We start from the raw sequence: 18,592 nt of genomic DNA on the forward strand, positions 1-18,592 counted from the left end.
CAGGACTACCTTGCCGCTTTTCACACTGCCCACCTCTCATTGGTTCAAAATGTGTGTAGTAGATATGCTCTGATTGGCTCTATTCTTCACTTTCTCTGGCACTTTTGTTTACAAAAATTATTTAAAAATAGCAGGTGATCTATATTGACCCTTTACTTATTCATGTTTTTGTGGTCTTCCTCTCTCTTCGTGTCGTTGGTCCCCAGCAGCCCTGCACAACGCAATGCCCCAGCAGCCTTCAAGGCCCAGTAATAGGGCAGCCCCGCTACCTCCTAAACCTCCGCAGCAAAGCACGCCCCAGCAGACCCTGCCGCAGCAGCTTCAGTCCCAGCAACCCCCTCAGCCCCAGCACCACCTCCCTCCTCACCTGCTGCATCCTCCCCAGCAAATGCGCCAGCGGCCCCTCTCCCCACCCACGCTCACTCCCCAGGGCTTGCTCTCCTCCCAGCCCCCACAGATGCTGCTAGAGGACGACGAGGAGCCCGTTCCCTCCATGCCCCTGCCCATGTACCTGCAGCACATGCAGCCGAACCGCCTGCAGCAGCAGCCGCCGCCAATGTCACTAATGCAGTCTTTGCAGAGCAGGCTGCAGCAGCCGGGCCAGCAGTCTCTGCTGCAGTCAGTGCAGGTTCAGTCTCAGATGAGCCAGCAGAGCTCTCTGCCCCCACCGCAGATTCCCATTCAGACTCAAGCCCAGCCCTCCCCGCAGCTCTCGCAGCATCAGGCCAGACACATGCAGCACTCGCAGCAGCTGAGCTTCTCTCAAGGCCCGGTGCAGACCACGCAAACGCAGCCTAGTCAACACAAAGTCTCCATGCCCTCCACGAAAGCACAGCAGATTATCCAGCAGCAGCCACCGCAGCATCACTCTCCACGTCAACACAAGTCTGACTCCTATAACTCAGGTAACACAATGGCCTTGTAAAGAAACGGTTCATTTAACGGCTGAAGTTGCTGAAACTGTCATTGCTAATTGTATGGCTAACAACAAGCTATTTATTTATTCCTCGAAATAAAGAATGCAAAAGAAGTGCTGCACGGGGTATAGGGTTCTTGTCATAATAGTGTACTTTGTGTAAATTTAACAGCTGACAGCTATTCAACCTAATTCATTACATACCTTTCTATCAAAGTTATCTGACATTATCAAGATGAGTTTGTTCTGACAGTTCTTTTCATAATTTATTACCATTTTCTAAACTATAGCGAATAAACTGTAATAATGTGAGAAATGTTGAAGGTGTCCGAATAAATTTTGGTTTGACTGTAGATGCTTGAGTTTGCTGCCATTATTTTGTGCCAGAAAAATGCTCTTCTCATTTAAAAAAAAATATCCCGCTACTAGAAACAGTTAAAAGCAGTTAGCTATTTTCTGTCAGTAACTTATAGTGTTGCTACTATTGCAAATGTATCTTGTGTGCAGCTCTACTTTGAGTAGCTTGTAGCTGCAGTTTCAGGGCTTCCCCGAATCTTCAGAGCAGATGTCCCACAGCTGATGAGTTCAAACAGGTTTTTTTTTTTTGTATTGGACAGCACTGTAAATGCTTGCATATTAATGGTGTCTATTTCTACAGCACACATGCGAGATAACCCCTCCCCCCTCATGATGCATTCCCCTCAAATCTCTCAGTATGCTTTAGTCCACCAGTCCCCTCCTCAGGTCCCCAAAAAGGTCAGTGCCATTTCCATTTCCTTGCTTTGACATGGATTCTTTCCAGTGTACACATGGATTTCTGTGATGTGATGAATAGCTTTTGGTTTTTTAGATGTGTTTGTTGTTCTGTTTGCTTTAGGAACCACAGCAAGGTCCTTTAGCTTTGGGTGGCATTAAAGAAGAGAAGCTGCCTCCTTCACCTGTGATGCGTGGTGCGCCCTTCAGTCCAGCCATGAGACAAGACCCTCATAAACACCCAGAGAGCAAACCCAAAATGCCAGGCCACAGCCAACAGAGTGAGTGAAACTCCTGCATTTCAAAGCATGCAATTGTACGCATGTTCACACTACGCACACTGTGCACACATATTGCTTTTATACAATAAACAAGTTTAATATCAAGCAATATCTACTGTTCAGACCAGATTTTGCCAGAGTATAGTTTTTACAGTTTTTGATTACAAGCATTGCACAAACAAAGTTTGTCTGGAACAGATGTGAATTTAAGTTTTGCTATCAAAAAAAAAAAAAAAAAAAAGCTCTGTACCCCATGCAAAATCACAACTTTTCCTTCCACTAAACATCACCCACGTACTCTGGCAGAATGCCACAAACACAGACAAGCAAATTGAAACAGTGAAACGTCTCAGTACGGTTATACAAAATATAGACAATCTCCGTTCCGCTCTGCCAGTCAAATTAGTGGACCAGAACTAAATGTTTATCATCTTGTTTTAGAAGCAGATATGAAACCACTTGAATGTTCCCGTCCTGTCATCCGCTCCTCTGAGCAGAGCGGTCCACCGCCTTCCATGCAGGACAAAGAGAAATTCAAACAGGAGCCCAAGACTCCTGTGGCGCCTAAAAAAGTACAGGTGGGTGGAAGGGACGATTTCATTTGTTATACTTTTCAATGAATACAATGGTTCTGGAATGGTTATTCTACGTGACTATGCCTCATAACGTGTCCTCATTTGGTGCCCAGGATGTGAAACTGAAGAACATGGGTTCCTGGGCGAGCCTGGCACAGAAATCCACCTCCACTCCCTCGTCTGGTCTGAAGTCCTCCAGCGACAGCTTCGAACAGTTTCGACGTGCGGCCCGAGAGAAGGAAGAGCGAGAGAAAGCCCTGAAGGCCCAGGCTGAGCAAGCTGAGAAAGACCGTCTGCGCAGAGAACAAGAGAAACTTCGGTAAGAGAGCCGTTCTTTTAATGAAAGGACTGTTTTAGCAGTTTCAAGATGTTTTCTTTCTGTCTGAAGGGGACGAGATGAGGAGGACTCCATTGAGACGTCTCGAAGGCCTCAGGAGGAGCCCCGCAGGCGGCAGGAGCAACAGCAGGTCCAGCCACCGCAGCAGCAGCACCAAACTCAGCCCCAAGCCCAGAACTCGGCCCAACCACCCTCGGCCCCGCATCCTTCACAGGGTCCGCCGCAGTCCCCCGCTGCTTCCCAGAGTGCACTTGACCAGCAGAGGGAGCTTGCGCGTCGCCGGGAACAGGAGAGGAGGAGGAGAGAGGCGGTGAGTTACAGCTAGTCACCTCACTTATACCACAAACTAGCTTTTATTACAATTTTAAATAACGGTTTTCAATTTTAAGATATTTTAAAATATCATTTATTTCTGCGATGGTAAAGCTGAATTTTTAGCAGCATTACTCCAGGTTTCAGAGTCACATGATCCTTCAGAAATCGGTCTAGTATGATGATTTGCTGAAGTAATATTTCTTATTAATGTTGAAAACAGTTGTGATGCTTAATAATATTTTTGTGGAAACTGGTAAGTTTCTTAGAATAGAAAGTAAAAAAAAAAAACAGAAAAATCTGTTGTAACATTATAAATGTCTTCACTGTCACTTTTGATTAATTTAATGCATACTTGCATAATAAAAACCTTAGTTTCTCTAAAAAAAAAAATCTGACCCCAAACTTTTGATCAGTATACAAAAGGCGTTTACACTAGTTTCTTCAGTCACTTCTCCATACAAATGTGGATATTTGTGAATATTAATTTTTGTTTTCTTCTCCTCTACAGATGGCAGCTACTATTGACATGAATTTCCAAAGCGATTTGATGGCTATCTTTGAGGAGAACTTGTTCTGAAGCGCGAGAGGAAGTGAGAAACGGCGAAACTGCTCACGGATTCTCCTCTGCATGGACAGAATGAACTCAAAAATCAGTAAGGGAAAAAGACCCCATCTGACCACAAGAAACACTGAAGAGGCTGAACTAGCGATGCATAAGCTAAGGCCCCGAGAGGGAGTCTGTAGCTCTCCTTTTGCCTTGGCAGAAAGAGGGACCCTCACACTGGGACGGCTCCGCCTCTCCGGCATTCCTCCTGGATTTGCCATTGTGACCATGGCGGGAAAGAGAGGACTCGTGTGACTCTTAATTCAGAATATGGGAGCAATGGACAATGTGATCGCCGGAGGAATATCTGAACGACAACAATGGAAATGTACTGATTCTCTGTACTACGGCATCCGTCGACCGCCAGATGTCTGTGGGGGATTAGAAAACGTCTTTGTTTCCTGTTTGATTTGGTTTCCCTCCCATCGTTTCGTTTTGGCTCTATCCTTTCCCCCCCTTTTTCGCGAGGCAAACGGCAGGATGGGATCGGGGGCACTTAAGATGATCTTCCTCGGGAGAGGAAGTCCAGCTCGCCTTACACCTCTGACTCGTAACCACGACAACACAAATAATATTCACCAGGGGCTGTGACAAATGACTAAATATATGGTGTGTTTCACACTGTTATCATGTGCAGATTTTTCATTATGTAGGATCTACTGTAAAAAGGTATTTTCTTAATTACTGTTTTGGTTGATTGGTTGGTTGTATTTTTGTTTCTTTCTTTCTTTTTTGTTGTTGTTTTTCTTTTTTAAGATATTTTTAACTCCCTTACCCTCTGATGTCTATGCCAAACACCTGTATCCTTTTGCGCTGAGATAGCCGAGACCCGAAACGCTTCACTCTTAACATGTCTTTCTAAATATATAAATATATTTTCTTGTTCTCCCCACTCGTCATTAAAAGTTTAGGTAGCCTTGTAGAAGATAAACCCTAATATATGCATTATTCTGACAAGTGTTAATTGAGGACAGAATCATGAAGATATACTTTCATTGCTCATCGTTTCATGTAAACCCGGAACGTCGACCTGCGAGGGCGGTTTCTGAGCATCCTTTAGTTTGAATATAATTTAAAGAATACAAGAACTATTTTAAGTGTATTATACATATAGAAGGAAAACACGCAGCTGGTACACGCGTTCGAGAGCGTCATGCGAACACCAGGCCAACGCGACGGAGCTCTCAGCTGGTTTCTGCATGACTCCTCTTTTCTTTTCACAGATCATTTTATTACACCTGCGCAGAGAGAACTCTGTATGCTGTGCTAGATATAATGACGAAAATTTCGAAAGGAAAAAAAAGCTACAAAAAAGAAAAAAAATCAAACCGTTCTGATTTATCATTGTTCTTGTTGGATTATAGTGGATGTGTTCTAATTCTGTTATTTGACTCGGCAAGGGGGGCGGGGGGCACAGTTCGAGACCTTGGCAGGTCCTCTGAGTTTTCTCTTATAGTGTTTTCTCCAGTGCCTGTATTGTATTGCGATTCTAGTTGGCATATATTATGTTCTTGTGGGGGGGCACGGTTGGACGGGGAGGGGAAAATTGGGGGTTTAGGGGCAAGAGCTTGTGTTTAAGAGACAAAAACGGAAAGTAAACATTTTATATTTTACCCATTTACAATATTCAGGTTTAAATCTAGTTTTAGCTGGACTTCTTAATTATACACCGAACAACTAGTTTTTAGTTTTTTCCGAAACTGCTAAGAGGACATGTTCAATCATCATCTTCATCAACGTATGTGTGTGTGTGTGTGTCTGGATGTTTGGATGTGTACGTCATGTCAGTACGGTTGTCGGTATGTGGCTGGGGAGGGTGTTCTTACCCGGAGGTTTCAATCGCAACAACACTTCATTTAAACGATGCTTTGCTAACTTGTTTTGGTTCTTGTTCTTCCTCATGAAGTCCACTTTTATAAATATCTATTTTTTCTTTTGTTAATTTGGTCTGTAAAAGTTCAAAGAAGAGTAACACTTCATTCCTTCAAGCCTTTACATGTATTTTCTTTTCCATGGTAACATTGTGTGTGTGCCATAAATTCGGATTTTCCGGAGAATGTGCTGACATGCAGCTCAGCAGAGAGTTTGCTTTATTCAGGTATTTTGTTATTTTCTTTTTCTTTTCTTTTTTTTCTTTTGGGTTTGTTCAACATTTTCCTCGATTACTGTTTGGTATGTGCGTGGGCTATCGAGGTCAATGGTTCAATCTGTTCTGATCATGAAATAAACTCATCTCTTTTATAGAAAATTAAAAGGAAACAAAAAAATTAGTCTGTCGTCTCTTTTTATAATTCATCAGCTCTACACACAGTCCACCTGCTACAGTATGGTGCCCATTGTGTTGCTGCATATCAGTTTTCACTCCTCAGATAGGTTGAGGTTAAAATGGTGCAAAGAAACTGATGGCTTCATAAGCAACTTGTGTAGTTAAAAGGGCTGTCCTACTGTTTGACGGCTTAGAAAACTCCAGGAAAAATGATGAAATGTCAAGTACATTTGTGACCCTGGAGCACAAAACCAGTATTAAGTAGCATGGTTATATTTGTTGCAATAGCCAACAATAAATTTTATGGGTCAAAATGATCGTTTTTTCTTTTATGACAAAAATCATTAGGATATTTAGTAAAGATCATGTTCCATGAAGATATTTTGTAAGTTTCCTACCATAAATATATCAAAACTTAATTTCTGGTTTTGTGGTCCAGTCACATATAGGGTCATGTTTCACTTCAAAAACAGATTTTTTTTGTGTAGAAAATAAAGCCACATTAAGATTTCAATATAGCAAATGTAATGTATTTTGCCCTGTTGATTTTGGGGTGAACTGTGTCCAGGACATTTCTTGACACTTTGTGAGATTCACCCAAAAATGAAAATCATTTTCTCACCTGTACCTTTCTCAAAAAGAGAATCTAGCAGAATATTGTGGACTCGCATCCTCAGCCAATATTCACTTTCAATGCGTCTTTTTCTATAAAGGTAAAGGAAACGATGACTGAAACATGAGTAATTCTGCCTAGTATCACATTGTGTACTTAATGGGAAAATTGAACGTGAGGGTGAGGAAATGACGATTTCATTTGTATGTACATCCCTTTAATCAGGCAAAAACATACATTGTACGGCTGTTGTTCCTTCCGTCTGTATATCTGATGTAAAGTTACTGCATGCTTGCATCATGTTGCTTGCTGTGCCTGCATCCGGTCAACGATTGCACGCGCTTTCATAAGCCTGCAGCGTACGTAAGAGGAGGGAGTCTACTGGAAGATGGTTTGTTACAAGAAAGAAGTGTAAATTACACATCTCGAGATTTATAGTAAATTCACATGCATGTCTTTAAAACACACACACACGTGTACAGAGAAGTATGTTCATTGTGCGTGAAAATACGGCTGTGAGTGAGCCATAGACTGTAAAAATGAGCGTGCTCAGAGCGACCTTTATTTTGACATCTTACAAAACAGGAAGTGCCTGAATGCGTGACTGTCAAGCTGTAGGACATGGGGGTTAAAATAGAGGTTTTCCGGGTGAGTTTGATTACATTTACACTTGTAAGCCGGTGGGTCTGTCTAAATAACCTATATATGAATAGACTAAACCAGGGCTGTCCAAACTCGGTCCTGGAGTTTAGCTCCAACTTGCCTCAACACACCTGACTGGAAGTTTCTATGCCTAGTAAGAGCTTGATTAGCTGGTTCAGGTGTGTTTAATTAGGGTTGGAGCTAAACTCTGCAGGACACCGGCCCTCCAGGACCGAGTTTGGACAGCCCTGGACTAAACCATCTTTGGGAAAATAAAAAGACGTACAGAAGCTGTGAACGTCCCACTTTGCTAAACACTAAATGCTTTGCTCACTACTGCACTTATGTGAATAACCGAGAAAATGCGAAGATCTACATATTTGTAATGTTTATTGTTTTAAACAGATGATGGTGTATCTGTCGTTTCCAGTGGCGATGTTTTGGATATCAAACCAAGCGGAGTATTTTGAAGAATACATCGTGAAGCGAAAGGTTCTTTATTGACCTAATAATAAAAGTCAATATTAGTATTATAGCATTATGTATTTAGCAATTCTGTATGCAGTTGCTGTTGTATGATCGTCTTATATCATCACATTTTTTCAGAGGGAAATCTTCCCCCCTGATGAGAAAATGCATGTAAGTATTGTGTACACTTTGTAATCAAACAGCTTTTACTTGGGTGGTTGCAGTGGTTAGGTTAGGTTAAAGAGATATTTAGCTCGATAATTTACTATTCAGTAGCAGCATCCCACAGGATAAACATATGTAACGTATAGCTTACACAAGTGAGATGCAAGGACACGTTCTGTATTACATATGCCATTTCTCATGCTGAAACAGAGGCAAGAGCTGGAGGATTTCAAGGAGCGCATGAGAAACCGAAGGGAACAGAAGATGCTGAAACAGATGGGCATGCAGTCTGAGGAATGACTATAAAACAACAGCACTTCCTATTGCATCATAATGCAACCTTGGGATCAAGTCTTCATGTGTAACATGGAAACACTGTAATGCTTCTCCCAAAGTGTCAAACCATATAGTGGAAACCATAAGAATATTGTTTATGGGCATAATTTAAGAAATGGGTGGGAAAATGTATATTTTTGTAAATATATAAGTTTCATTGCCTTTGAAAGTTCACAATCGAATGGTTTGACTTTATTCATTTCTTAATAGCTGTGAAAACACTGCTTTTTGTTGCTAACCCTAACCCTTTTTATTGAAAATAAATTAAATGAATTCCATTTGAATTGTATCATTTGATCATCATATATTTTCATGTAATACATAAGTTAAATAACAGATTATTGCTTGTCATGACAACAAAGTTGTAAAACTGAATACAAAGAAGTAATCCAAGTGTTTATTCCATATTAAAATCGTTATCACACATAGTTTACATCTTGTGGCTATTCTGAAACTGGATGTTTGGCCCCATTAATTTCCATTGTAATGAATCAGTACATGGTGATGTCCTTATTGATTGATTGATTTATGCAACACTTTTGATAACAGTGAATGTAAACTATGTGTGGCAGACAGTAATTTGTGGACAGTAAAGCGCTAATGGAGGCAGTAAAGACGATGATATTACTTTAGTCACCACACCTGTCCCAAGACACTATTAACATGTCCCTGCTAATATCCCGCGACTATTGAATTATTCCTAGCATTAATTTTGATCAAACAATAATAATATATTCATATATGGCCACTAAGGACAATGTAAAATGCACATGCACAATTCATTTGAATGATAAAGTTTAGCCTCTTGAATGCTGTTAAACTGAATGTATGAAGCAAATTGTTTGCTGAAATATCCACACAATTAACAACACCGGACATTTTCTGGGTCTTCACTTTTAAGAGGCAATCACCTCACAGGGTGAATCTTTCATAGCGTTTGCCTGTTTTTCCTTTCCATAGGAAGTGAAAAGGGAGAAATTAGAGACTAGGGTGAAATGTTCACCTTGGCTCATTTTCATATAAATTTGTGACCCTGGAGCACAAAAGCAGTCATAAGTAGCATGGGTATATTTGTAGCAATAGCCAACAATACAGGTGCATCTCAATAAATTTGAATGTCGTGGAAAAGTTCATTTATTTCAGTAATTCAACTCAAATTGTGAAACTTGTGTATTAAATAAATTCAATGCACACAGACTGAAGTAGTTTTAAGTCTTTGGTTCTTTTAATTGTGATGATTTTGGCTCACATTTAACAAAAACCCCCAAATTCACTATCTCAACAAATTAGAATATGGTGACATGCCAATCACCTAATCAACTCAAAACACCTGCAAAGGTTTCCTGAGCCTTCAAAATGGTCTCTCAGTTTGGTTCACTAGGCTACACAATCATGGGGAAGACTGCTGATCTGACAGTTATCCAGAAGACAATCATTGACACCCTTCACAAGGAGGGTAAACCACAAACATTCATTGCCAAAGAAGCTCACAGAGTGCTGTATCCAAGCATGATAACAGAAAGTTGAGTGGAAGGAAAAAGTGTGGAAGAAAAAGATGCACAACCAACCGAGAGAACCACAGCCTTATGAGGATTGTCAAGCAAAATCGATAAGAATTTGAGTGAACTTCACAAGGAATGAACTGAGGCTGGGGTCAAGGCATCAAGAGCCACCACACACAGACGTGTCAAGGAATTTGGCTACAGTTGTCATATTCCTCTTGTTAAGCCACTCCTGAACCACAGACAACGTCAGAGGCATCTTACCTGGGCTATGAATTTATTTAATACACGAGTTTCACAATTTGAGTTGAATTACTGAAATAAATGAACTTTTCCACGACATTCTAATTTATTGAGATGCACCTGTATACTGAAAACAACGACTTATCACAAGACTCATTCAACTAGTCCTGTTAAAACGGGGTCAGGAACGGTTCATAACGGCCACAGACCAAGGAAACTTTTCACTTTCTGGGTCATGTTTTTAAAAAAAAATTTTTTATTAATTAATGTATTGTGTATTAGATCATCTTTAACCATTAGGCCACTCCACAAAGATCAGCAGATCAATCTGTAGCATTTTTTATGGCGCAAATTACCAGATAATCTAGATTAATTCTAATTCAAAACAAAATCTGATTAATAAAGCATCACGAAGCTTTGGTTTTAAATGGGCGGTTACTTCAATTGTTAACGAACTAATTATTGACTTAATGCAATCAAACAGAATATTATTATTTTCCCAGCCCATAGGCTATATAAAAATAAACAGGAAGACTATAAAAGTGTAAAATAAATGCTGTATGTCAGCACTTATTTGTGTGCTGCTGCTGCTGCAACAACAACAGGTTATTGTATATTTTTAAAGTTTTAAATTTGAATAATCTGCTGTTTATCTGCTCTGCCCTGGAGTCACTGAAGATGTCATAATAGTGTGAGGTCATCGGAATTTTAGAACGTTCAGAGCCAAATAAAAAAAATGCTGTCAGTGTATGAACTACTTTTGACCTCGGATCTGACTTTGTAGATACAGCAATTGCGACAGAGCGATTTATAAGCAGCATTTACGATTTGTTCTCAACATTGTGAGTTCCACACAATGACAGTGAGTTCTACACAGTGATTCGCTTTGTACAAAGCACTTTTTGACTTAAGTCTCCTTTTAAAACAGTCAAAATAATGGCGTCCTATGGATATTTGTTTGTGGGTGATTTGCACACACATGTAACTGAACAAGTGTTGGAGGGGGCCCGGGACCGTTTTTTTACCCTTGGGGGAACCCCCCATTTGCAGTTTGGTTGGCCCTGGTCAATGATGTTCAGGGGGCCCGGAAACCATAGCGGCGCCCCTGGTGCAGAGGCAGCAAAACCAACCTCTCTCGTGGGTTTGGTTATGTTAATTTTACACACCATCGACATGCGCGAAAAGCCCTGAATGCTCTGATTGAGCTCATGGGCAAACCATTTTGTATCATGTGGGCCGAAACTGACTCCACTCTGAGAAAAAGTGGAATCAGTAACATAATTATTGGGCCTGGCAAGGGACATCAACGACCTTGCTTTATGGTGTGTGACAGTAACGGTGAACCGAAAGGCTGTGGTTTCATCTATTACGCCACACTCGAGGCCGCTGAATTAGTTATTAAGAAGCTGGATGGCACGCTGCTCAATGGCTATCTAGTGTCCGTATGCCATTTTAAGACATACAAGGTGTCATGTATTTTGTATGAGTGTGCTACCCGTACCTGTGTGACGTCATCAGCAGTTGCTTGAAGTAAAAAGATGTCTGAACCTCGTGGGGTCTGTGTCATCTTGTGATTCACCTACAAAAACATATAAAGACATAACACAAGGAACACCAGGCAGAGCAAAAGAGCAGCTCCAAACCTCCCCAAAAGAAAGACTTCAGTCTTTATGTCCAAAACATGCCGTACAGCTTGGGCAGTGAGGAGCTGGGCTCTCTATTCTCTGCTTTTGGAGAAGTCACCAGTGCAACGGTGATCACGAAGAAAAGACGCAGCATGGGTTATGGTTTTGTGACATACTCATCGCTCGATGATGCTGTTATAGCCACATCTGTAATGAATGGCTATATTCTCTAGTCACTTTCTCCCATAGTGCGGAGAAAACAAGACAAATAGAACAGCCCATGCCACTTCCTGTCGCAGAAGAGCACGACTTGGAAGAACAAGAGCAGATTAAACAATTAGAGCAATGAAAATGAAGAGAATGTGGGAAAACAGTAGAAAAACCCTGTCCCTGGTGAAAAGAAAGTGGGTGTTTCGCCTTAAAATGAAAGAGAAGATCCTAGTGTTGTAGTACCCGAGACCGGTCTTGGTCTTGTTTCGGTCTCAACCTCATTTGCACTTGGGCTTGTCTTGGTCTCAGACTAAAAGGACTCTGGATTTTATTTCAAGACCAGTCAAGACCACAACTGCAGGGATAGGCCTATCACTAAATTGCCTGATTTATTAGTTAACATAATTAATGTGATGATGTAAAACTTCCTGCTTTAAGTGTAATCAATAACTTATTTCTAATTTGATTTATTTTGATACTGCTGTACCTGTTCAAAATTCAATGGGGAATTGTGTAAAAAAAAAAAATCACCAAAATGAACACAAATGCCCAAAAAATTGATTGCCCAAAATGATTGCAAAAAAATATTTGTATGAGATCTTGTTTTTCATATTATTTAAAACATTTTTTGAAAGTGCTTTTTCGGCAACAAAAATAGTCCCCAACAAAGTCCTGCAATCCATAGCAACTGTTGTGTTTCCGAGCAACACACAGTGGTGATTCATTATTGAATAAATGAGCTGCTTTGATCTTGGTCTTGTCTTGGTCTCAGACCCTAAAGTCTTGGTCTTGTCTTGGTCTTGACTTGGTCTCGACCACTTGGTGGTCTTGACTAAAACACCAGATCCTAAAAAAGTTATTCACAAAATCCTAACCCTTAAAAGAGCTCTTAAAGTAAAAAATAAAAATAAATAAATAAATAAAGTGGACTTTTAAGAGGCTTAAGAGTTTAATTAGCATAGGAGAAGATGGCCGAAAGATGTGTTGCAGAAAATGGATGACAGTGACTTAATAAGACGCTAGATTAGATCGTACAGAAATCATGTTTGTGACCAGTCTTATTAGAGATACAACAACATATCTATCTATCTATCTATCTAATCTGTCTATCCGTCTATCTAAATCAGTGATACTGGCTTTCATTTATTAGGTAGTACTACACTTTACTGTGCTAACCATAGAAATGATTGTATTTCAGTGGAAATAATGTAGATTCAAAATAAATAACCACTATAGTAACATGAGGGAGTCTAGTTTATTTTAACGTTTCAGTTCGTGTTTCCATAGTTTGTGTGATAGACACCACAAGTTCTATAAAATATTGCCATGGTAACAAGAAGCCTGTTCCCGTGTAATGTTTTCACGTCGAAGACTTTTATTTTGGATTTTATTTTCCGGGTTTTCTTGTCCGTCAGGACGTGGAAGAGTTTGAGTCATTTCTGTCTTCACAGGCCTGTCAACAGGGAAGTGTCAAGATGGCCCCGAGTGGACTAAAAGCGATCGTAAACGAGAGTAAGTTTGATTTGATTCCGCAATACGGTCGTTTAAAACGCATGCTGTTCATGTAGCAAATGTTTCAGAGCTTACATAATGATATATATAGGCCTGTCATGATGTAACTTATAATCATAGCAACAGGTGTAACAGTGAGTGCTCGATGCGTCACAATGGACCAAACTTCCGTGTGAAGCTGCTGACGTTTGTGCACAAACTTTAACTTCTATTTATTACAACTTCAACAATGTTTAACGACTTTACTAAACACGTTTACTCCTCAGAAATGTCATTTTTGTTAATGGAAGGGACAATAGACTTGTTCTTGCACCGCATTATTTAATATATGGTGTGTCAATTGTGGTCTTGTGATCAGCCTCACGCCGGACACAATAAAAACACAGGAAATGTCACTTTTTTTCTTCTTTTTTTTTTGTACTATTTAGACCGTGCACAACACCCTTCACACTATTAATATTGTTACATTATTACAATATGAATTATTATTACATTTCACCAGACCTGTATTTTGTTCCCATTTATCATAAGCGGCTATTTGCCAAGATTTCTACTCTTCTTTCTTGCCGAATTTGACAATATGTGACCCTGGACCACAAAACCAGTCATAATGGTCAATTTTTTTAAAAATTGAGATTTATACACCATCTGAAAGCTGAATAAACCAGCTTTCCATTGATGTATGGTTTGTTAGGATAGGACAATATTTGGTCGAGATATTTGAAAATCTGGAATCTGAGGGTGCAAAAAAAATCAAAATATTGAGAAAATCGCCCCATGCATATTACTCATCAAAAATTAAGTTTTTATATATTTATGGTAGGAATTAAAATTTACAAAGTATCTTAATGGAACATGATCTTTACTTAATATCCGAATGATTTTTGGCATAAAAAAGAAAAATTGATAATTTTGACCCATACAATGTATTGTTGGCAATTGCTACAAATATACCCGTGTGACATATGACTGGTTTTGTGCTCCAGGGTCACATATAACAGTAACTGTATTTGGATTAGAATTTTTGCAGGCTCATGCACAATAAAAACAATCACGTTTGTGAAATCAATCTATCTATCTATCTATCTATCTACTCTAAATAACCTTTATTAGCCAGGGATATAATTTCGAGAACCAAATCTTAATATCAGTCATTTATTTATTTCTTATTTCTGGTAGTCCTCGTTCTAAAACAAATACCCCAGAAAGATATTTAACCTGCTTTAAAAAACTAAAGCTCATCACCATAAGGCTCAACATCACTGTAAATGCCATAACAAACTGCTTTTTCGAATTTGTACTGCATTAAACACTATAGCTGATGCTGATGTTCTCTAACTACATTGTTGATCTCATTTGTCTGCAGAAATCCTCAGCGGTGTCATCAAGAGTGTGAAGAAAGATGGGGAATGGAAGGTAATATTGGTACAGTAGAGTGACATTTTATTCTTTTCGATCTGTTTCCAAATAACTCACTGTATCGTTGTTGTGTGTATTTAGGTGCTCATCGTGGATCACATCAGTATGCGGATTCTGTCCTCTTGCTGTAAAATGTCTGACATCATGGCAGAGTTAGGATAGGACAATATTTGGTCGAGATATTTGAAAATCTGGAATCTGAGGGTGCAAAAAAAATCAAAATATTGAGAAAATCGCCCCATGCATATTACTCATCAAAAATTAAGTTTTTATATATTTATGGTAGGAATTAAAATTTACAAAGTATCTTAATGGAACATGATCTTTACTTAATATCCGAATGATTTTTGGCATAAAAAAGAAAAATTGATAATTTTGACCCATACAATGTATTGTTGGCAATTGCTACAAATATACCCGTGTGACATATGACTGGTTTTGTGCTCCAGGGTCACATATAACAGTAACTGTATTTGGATTAGAATTTTTGCAGGCTCATGCACAATAAAAACAATCACGTTTGTGAAATCAATCTATCTATCTATCTATCTATCTACTCTAAATAACCTTTATTAGCCAGGGATAAAATTTCGAGAACCAAATCTTAATATCAGTCATTTATTTATTTCTTATTTCTGGTAGTCCTCGTTCTAAAACAAATACCCCAGAAAGATATTTAACCTGCTTTAAAAAACTAAAGCTCATCACCATAAGGCTCAACATCACTGTAAATGCCATAACAAACTGCTTTTTCGAATTTGTACTGCATTAAACACTATAGCTGATGCTGATGTTCTCTAACTACATTGTTGATCTCATTTGTCTGCAGAAATCCTCAGCGGTGTCATCAAGAGTGTGAAGAAAGATGGGGAATGGAAGGTAATATTGGTTCAGCAGAGTGAAGTTTTCTTCTTTTCATTCTGATTCCACATCAGTCGGTGTATCGTTGTTGTGTGTATTTAGGTGCTCATCGTGGATCACATCAGTATGCGGATTCTGTCCTCTTGCTGTAAAATGTCTGACATCATGGCAGAGGGCATTACAAGTGAGTATATTTCTTCTTTTTTTTTTTCTTTCACAGGTTCAGTATGTGGTAGTGTGATTCTCACAAGGTTTCACTGTGAAACACTTTTCATTATAAAGATGCCACTGTCAGATATTGAAGTGTGAAAGGTGTTTTTTTTTTTTAACTAGGCTGTTAGCGGTTGCAAATTTTCCAATGTGCTAAATAGATTTTTATTGCAAAATGTGTCAGTGTTACCCTTCACTGGTTGGCCCATGAACCATTAGGAAAAATCTTGAATTAAGAAAACAAGATGTGAGCTGTCCTGTTTCTTTCACAGTTGTGGAGGACATTAATAAGCGGAGGGAGCCGATCCCTAGTCTGGAGGCCATTTACCTCATCTCCCCTTTGCCAAAAGTGAGCGCTCTTTACTACACACATCTCACAGTTGAGGTGTTAATATAATTTAATATAATGTCTAGTGTTGTTAAAAATTCTCTTGAAATATATTTTTGTTAACACTCACTGTCTTACGTATGTTAAAATAATTTCAATCATCTCATATCTGTTTTTCCAGTCAATTCAGTCTCTAATTGGTGATTTCAAAGACGCAGCCTTCACATACAAAGCAGCACACATCTTCTTTACGGACAGTAAGACAGTTGGTGTTTTTATTTTGAAGACAGTCCATCATGGTTGCCTAATGTGCATGATCTGGATTTGTGTCGTTATTGTATCTCTGTTCATCCTGCATTCAGCTTGTCCTGATGGGCTTTTTGCTGAGCTTGGGAGGTCAAGGGTTGCCAAGGTCATCAAAACCCTGAAGGAAGTCAATGTGGCTTTCATACCATATGAGTCGCAGGTGCGTGGTAGCATTGCAAGCACATATAGTAACTACCATTCAAAGGCTTGGGGTCGGTAAGATTTTTTAATGTTTTTGAAAGTCTCTTCTGCTCACCAAGGCTGCATTTGATCAAAAATACAGTAAAACAGTAAAATTGTGAAATATTATTATCATATAAAATAACAATTTCCCATTGTAATATATTTTGAAATCTAATTTATTCCTTTGATGGCAAAGCTGAATTTTCAGCATCATTACTTCAGTGTCACATGATCCTTCAGAAAACATTCTAATATGCAGATTTATTATCAGTGCTGGAAACAGTTGTGCTGCTTCACAAGGAAGGATCATGTGACACTGAAGACTGGAGTAATGATGCTGCAAATTCAGCTTTGTTTTTTTTTGGTGGAAATCATGATTTTTTTTTAGGATTCTTTGAATAGAAATCCTTTGCATTATATATAAATATAAATATATATATATGTCTTTACTGATACTTTTTTATCAATTTAATGCATCCTTGCTGAATAAAAGTATTTATTTCTTTAAAAAAAAAATTCTTACTGACCCCAAATGTTTGAATGTGATGTGAGTTTTGCATGAGGTTTTATCTAGTTGTTTTATCTTTGAATCTTATTTGTTACTGACACACTTTGTTTTTGTTGCAGGTGTTTACTCTGGACAACCCCAGTTCCTTCCACACTTTCTACAGCCCAACTCAGACTAATCTAGATGACAGGACCAGGATGATGGAGGCCATGGCCGAGCAGATCGCCACACTCTGTGACACACTGAAGGAATACCCAGCCATCCGCTGCCACCAGTACTGACGCTCCTTCACTCTCAGTTCTCACGTGCACTTGCCAGGTGTAATATGATTTGTTTGAAGTGTAAACCAAATATGTTTCTCTAAGGGGCCCAAAGGAGAATTTCACCCTGGCTGAGATGGTGATGGACCGTCTAAATGCACATAAAGCAGACAATCCCAGTATGGGAGAGGTGAGATGTTGGGATATTTATGATGCACTAATAGTTTTATTGATTTTTTTCTATCTTGTCACGCATATACATCAAACTTTCGTCCGTTTCTTCAATTTAAATGGACACTTCTTAACTGCTGTATCATTTCTTACTCCGTTTTCTGGACTATTTTCTCTTCTCTCTGTTTTTTCCCCTCTTCTCGTCTGTCAGCTGATATTTTCCTGAGCTTCAGGTGGGGTGTCAATGCAAATCTTGTTTTTGTTTTTTTGTCGTGCTCTGCTGGATCTATGTTCTTACTTTCTTTTTACTTCTAACCTCTCTTCTGTTTTCCCTCGGATCCTTCCTTTCATTTGCTGAAATTTCAGAATATTCGTCAATTCTTCAGCTGCAGTCACCAGAGCTTGTTCCAATCAGCTTTAGTAAAATAAATAGCAATAGAAAAATAAAGTAGATAAATAAAAATAGTCCCTTAAAACCCCCAGTGAACAAGCCTAAGGTGACAGAAGTGAAAAAGAAGGCCCTAGGATGTCTAATGGCGCTTTTCCACTGCATGGTACGGCTCGGTACGGTTCACTTTTGGGGGGTTTTCCACTGGGTACAGTACCTGGTACCTGGTACTTTTTTTAGTACCACCTCGGTTGGGGTTCCAAGTGAACCGTACCGTTACCAAAACGTGACGTGTAAACTATGCTGATCACGGATTGGCCTGAGAGAATCGTCACTACCTGCATCACTGAACTTGTGACACAAACACAACAGAACCGCTAGATTTAAATCAGCACAGCCAGCGAAGGATCGGATTTTTCTTTTTAAATAAAATAATAAACAAAATAATAAAGTGAAATCAGTATCAACAAAATTCATCTTTGCAATGCAGAGGAAACACAGAAGCTGCATCTGAAATGGAATGGATATATTTACCCACTGTTTAAAGGTGGGGTAAGCGATTTCTGGTAGCCAATGTTGACATTTGAAATCACCA

At 39.3% G+C, this 18,592-nt stretch overlaps 3 protein-coding genes across 7 annotated transcripts in view; all 3 read left to right on the top strand.

Annotated features, from left to right (window-relative positions):
- Nucleotides 1–6,049, top strand: part of LOC107711252 (bromodomain-containing protein 4-like) — a 48,831-nt gene extending 42,782 nt beyond the window's left edge. For 3 of the 5 annotated variants that reach the window (XM_016516207.1, XM_016516202.1, XM_016516204.1), the window contains exons 13-19: nucleotides 207–905; nucleotides 1,575–1,672; nucleotides 1,794–1,950; nucleotides 2,392–2,528; nucleotides 2,639–2,844; nucleotides 2,914–3,172; nucleotides 3,686–6,049. In XM_016516207.1, coding sequence (XP_016371693.1) covers nucleotides 207–905; nucleotides 1,575–1,672; nucleotides 1,794–1,950; nucleotides 2,392–2,528; nucleotides 2,639–2,844; nucleotides 2,914–3,172; nucleotides 3,686–3,754 — 1,625 coding nt within the window. In that variant the 3' untranslated portion in view covers nucleotides 3,755–6,049. The remainder of the gene's footprint in view (nucleotides 1–206; nucleotides 906–1,574; nucleotides 1,673–1,793; nucleotides 1,951–2,391; nucleotides 2,529–2,638; nucleotides 2,845–2,913; nucleotides 3,173–3,685) is intronic. The other 2 variants (XM_016516205.1, XM_016516203.1) reach the window with 2 other exon arrangements.
- Nucleotides 6,050–7,239: 1,190 nt separating this feature from the next.
- LOC107711253 (protein PET100 homolog, mitochondrial-like) lies at nucleotides 7,240–8,549 on the top strand. Its single transcript, XM_016516208.1, has 4 exons — nucleotides 7,240–7,308; nucleotides 7,708–7,794; nucleotides 7,909–7,941; nucleotides 8,146–8,549. The coding sequence occupies exons 1-4, from the start codon at nucleotides 7,282–7,284 to the stop codon at nucleotides 8,233–8,235; spliced, it is 237 nt and encodes a 78-aa protein (XP_016371694.1). The 5' UTR covers nucleotides 7,240–7,281; the 3' UTR covers nucleotides 8,236–8,549.
- A 4,722-nt stretch (nucleotides 8,550–13,271) lies between these two features.
- LOC107711254 (syntaxin-binding protein 2-like) overlaps nucleotides 13,272–18,592 on the top strand; it is a 19,102-nt gene continuing 13,781 nt past the window's right edge. The window contains exons 1-8 of the mRNA XM_016516209.1: nucleotides 13,272–13,363; nucleotides 14,730–14,779; nucleotides 15,746–15,827; nucleotides 16,126–16,202; nucleotides 16,363–16,438; nucleotides 16,544–16,647; nucleotides 17,298–17,452; nucleotides 17,544–17,628. Of these exons, the coding sequence (XP_016371695.1) occupies nucleotides 13,327–13,363; nucleotides 14,730–14,779; nucleotides 15,746–15,827; nucleotides 16,126–16,202; nucleotides 16,363–16,438; nucleotides 16,544–16,647; nucleotides 17,298–17,452; nucleotides 17,544–17,628 (666 nt within the window). The 5' untranslated portion in view covers nucleotides 13,272–13,326. The remainder of the gene's footprint in view (nucleotides 13,364–14,729; nucleotides 14,780–15,745; nucleotides 15,828–16,125; nucleotides 16,203–16,362; nucleotides 16,439–16,543; nucleotides 16,648–17,297; nucleotides 17,453–17,543; nucleotides 17,629–18,592) is intronic.

The sequence above is a fragment of the Sinocyclocheilus rhinocerous genome, unplaced genomic scaffold (assembly GCF_001515625.1).
Source record: "Sinocyclocheilus rhinocerous isolate Xijiao unplaced genomic scaffold, SAMN03320098_v1.1 scaffold115, whole genome shotgun sequence".
NCBI classification, from domain to species: domain Eukaryota; kingdom Metazoa; phylum Chordata; class Actinopteri; order Cypriniformes; family Cyprinidae; genus Sinocyclocheilus; species Sinocyclocheilus rhinocerous.